The sequence below is a fragment of the Hyposmocoma kahamanoa genome, unplaced genomic scaffold (assembly GCF_003589595.1).
Source record: "Hyposmocoma kahamanoa isolate Upper Pololo Valley unplaced genomic scaffold, ASM358959v1 119, whole genome shotgun sequence".
Lineage (NCBI taxonomy): Eukaryota > Metazoa > Arthropoda > Insecta > Lepidoptera > Cosmopterigidae > Hyposmocoma > Hyposmocoma kahamanoa.
In genome coordinates, this window is record NW_020653409.1 from 2475400 (window position 1) to 2476613 (window position 1214).

At 41.6% G+C, this 1214-nt stretch overlaps 1 protein-coding gene across 1 annotated transcript in view; it reads left to right on the plus strand.

Moving 5' to 3' along the window:
- The window catches only part of LOC113239994, a 48046-nt gene that overhangs the window by 30258 nt on the left and 16574 nt on the right, over nucleotides 1-1214 (plus strand). Inside the window, exons 14-15 of the mRNA XM_026477186.1 lie at nucleotides 395-551; nucleotides 1117-1179. Of these exons, the coding sequence (XP_026332971.1) occupies nucleotides 395-551; nucleotides 1117-1179 (220 nt within the window). The remainder of the gene's footprint in view (nucleotides 1-394; nucleotides 552-1116; nucleotides 1180-1214) is intronic.

Genomic DNA, 1214 nt, shown 5'->3' on the forward strand with positions numbered 1-1214 from the left:
CGCCTTTAAAGCTTCCGTCTAGATTTCCATTTTTCCTGTCTAAACATACATCTTTACATCATGGGTTAGGTTAGACCTGTAAATGATCCAAAATGTTGGTTTGTTTGAAAAAACAAATATACGCGATTTAAATCCGAAAAAAATTAGTTTCATTTCTTATATGTAACAATCGCAAGAAACTTAAGAACTCTGTAAAATACCGTAAACCGAATTTGATAGTCAATTTACGTGGTGTACAATAAATGTAATATAACATAAATACACCGTGTAGTAATCTGAATAATTAATTACCGGCACGGATCTCCTTTAAGGGGAGGGTTTGGACCATAGACCGCCACGTGGGGCCACTCAATTCAATCCTTCGTAGTCTCAGAGCCAACCCGTAAACGCGCAGGTCGGCGCAGGCGCTGGCGGCGGTGTGCGCGCGCGGCGAGCTGGAGGCGCTGGCGCAGTGGGCGGCCGAGCTGGAGCTGGCCATCGAGCGACCGCTGCGCGACTACGCGCACTTCGTCGACGCCTGCTTCGGCCCCTTCTCCGTGCAGATCGCCAAGGTCCTTCGCATGCTTCTCCTCTTACGTTGGTGTAAATTTCTCCAGCGAGTTGACATTTATTTCTCCGCTCCTCCATCAGGCATATTAAGTAGCCGTCACAACTTTTACAACGTTTAAAATAAAGTAAATATACAAAAATACTTTATCTTTTTTAACCGACTTCAGAAAGGAGCAGATTCTCAATTCGACTTTTTTTATTGTATGTAGGTTACGCGATAACTCAGTTTTGTTTTTTGTGAACCGATCTTGATGATTCTTTTTTTGGGAAGAGGGTAGTTCAATATTGTCATTTAAACAAACTAGGGGATGAATCCGGTTTCGCGCATTTTCCGTTAACCGATTCCTATAAAACTTGGCAAATCAATGTAATTCCACGAACTTTTGAGGTCAGTTTTCTCGATCGTGTCGATTTTTTTTGTAAAAAAAATACATTTATGTTGTTTTCTTGAGGTCAAGTTGAATTTGTGTGTAACTCGATATATTTAAGGTTCTCAATTACCTAGTTTCAGTATCATTTCAAAAACGACGTATATAGTTAAAGAAAACCCTGCTCCTGAATTTCCAGACGGGTGCATACAAGCAATTAGAAAAGGAGTGTTCAGAACTAACAGCGTCGTTGCGGGAGAAAGTCTCGGCGAGAAGAAGAGAACTAGCCTTGGGATT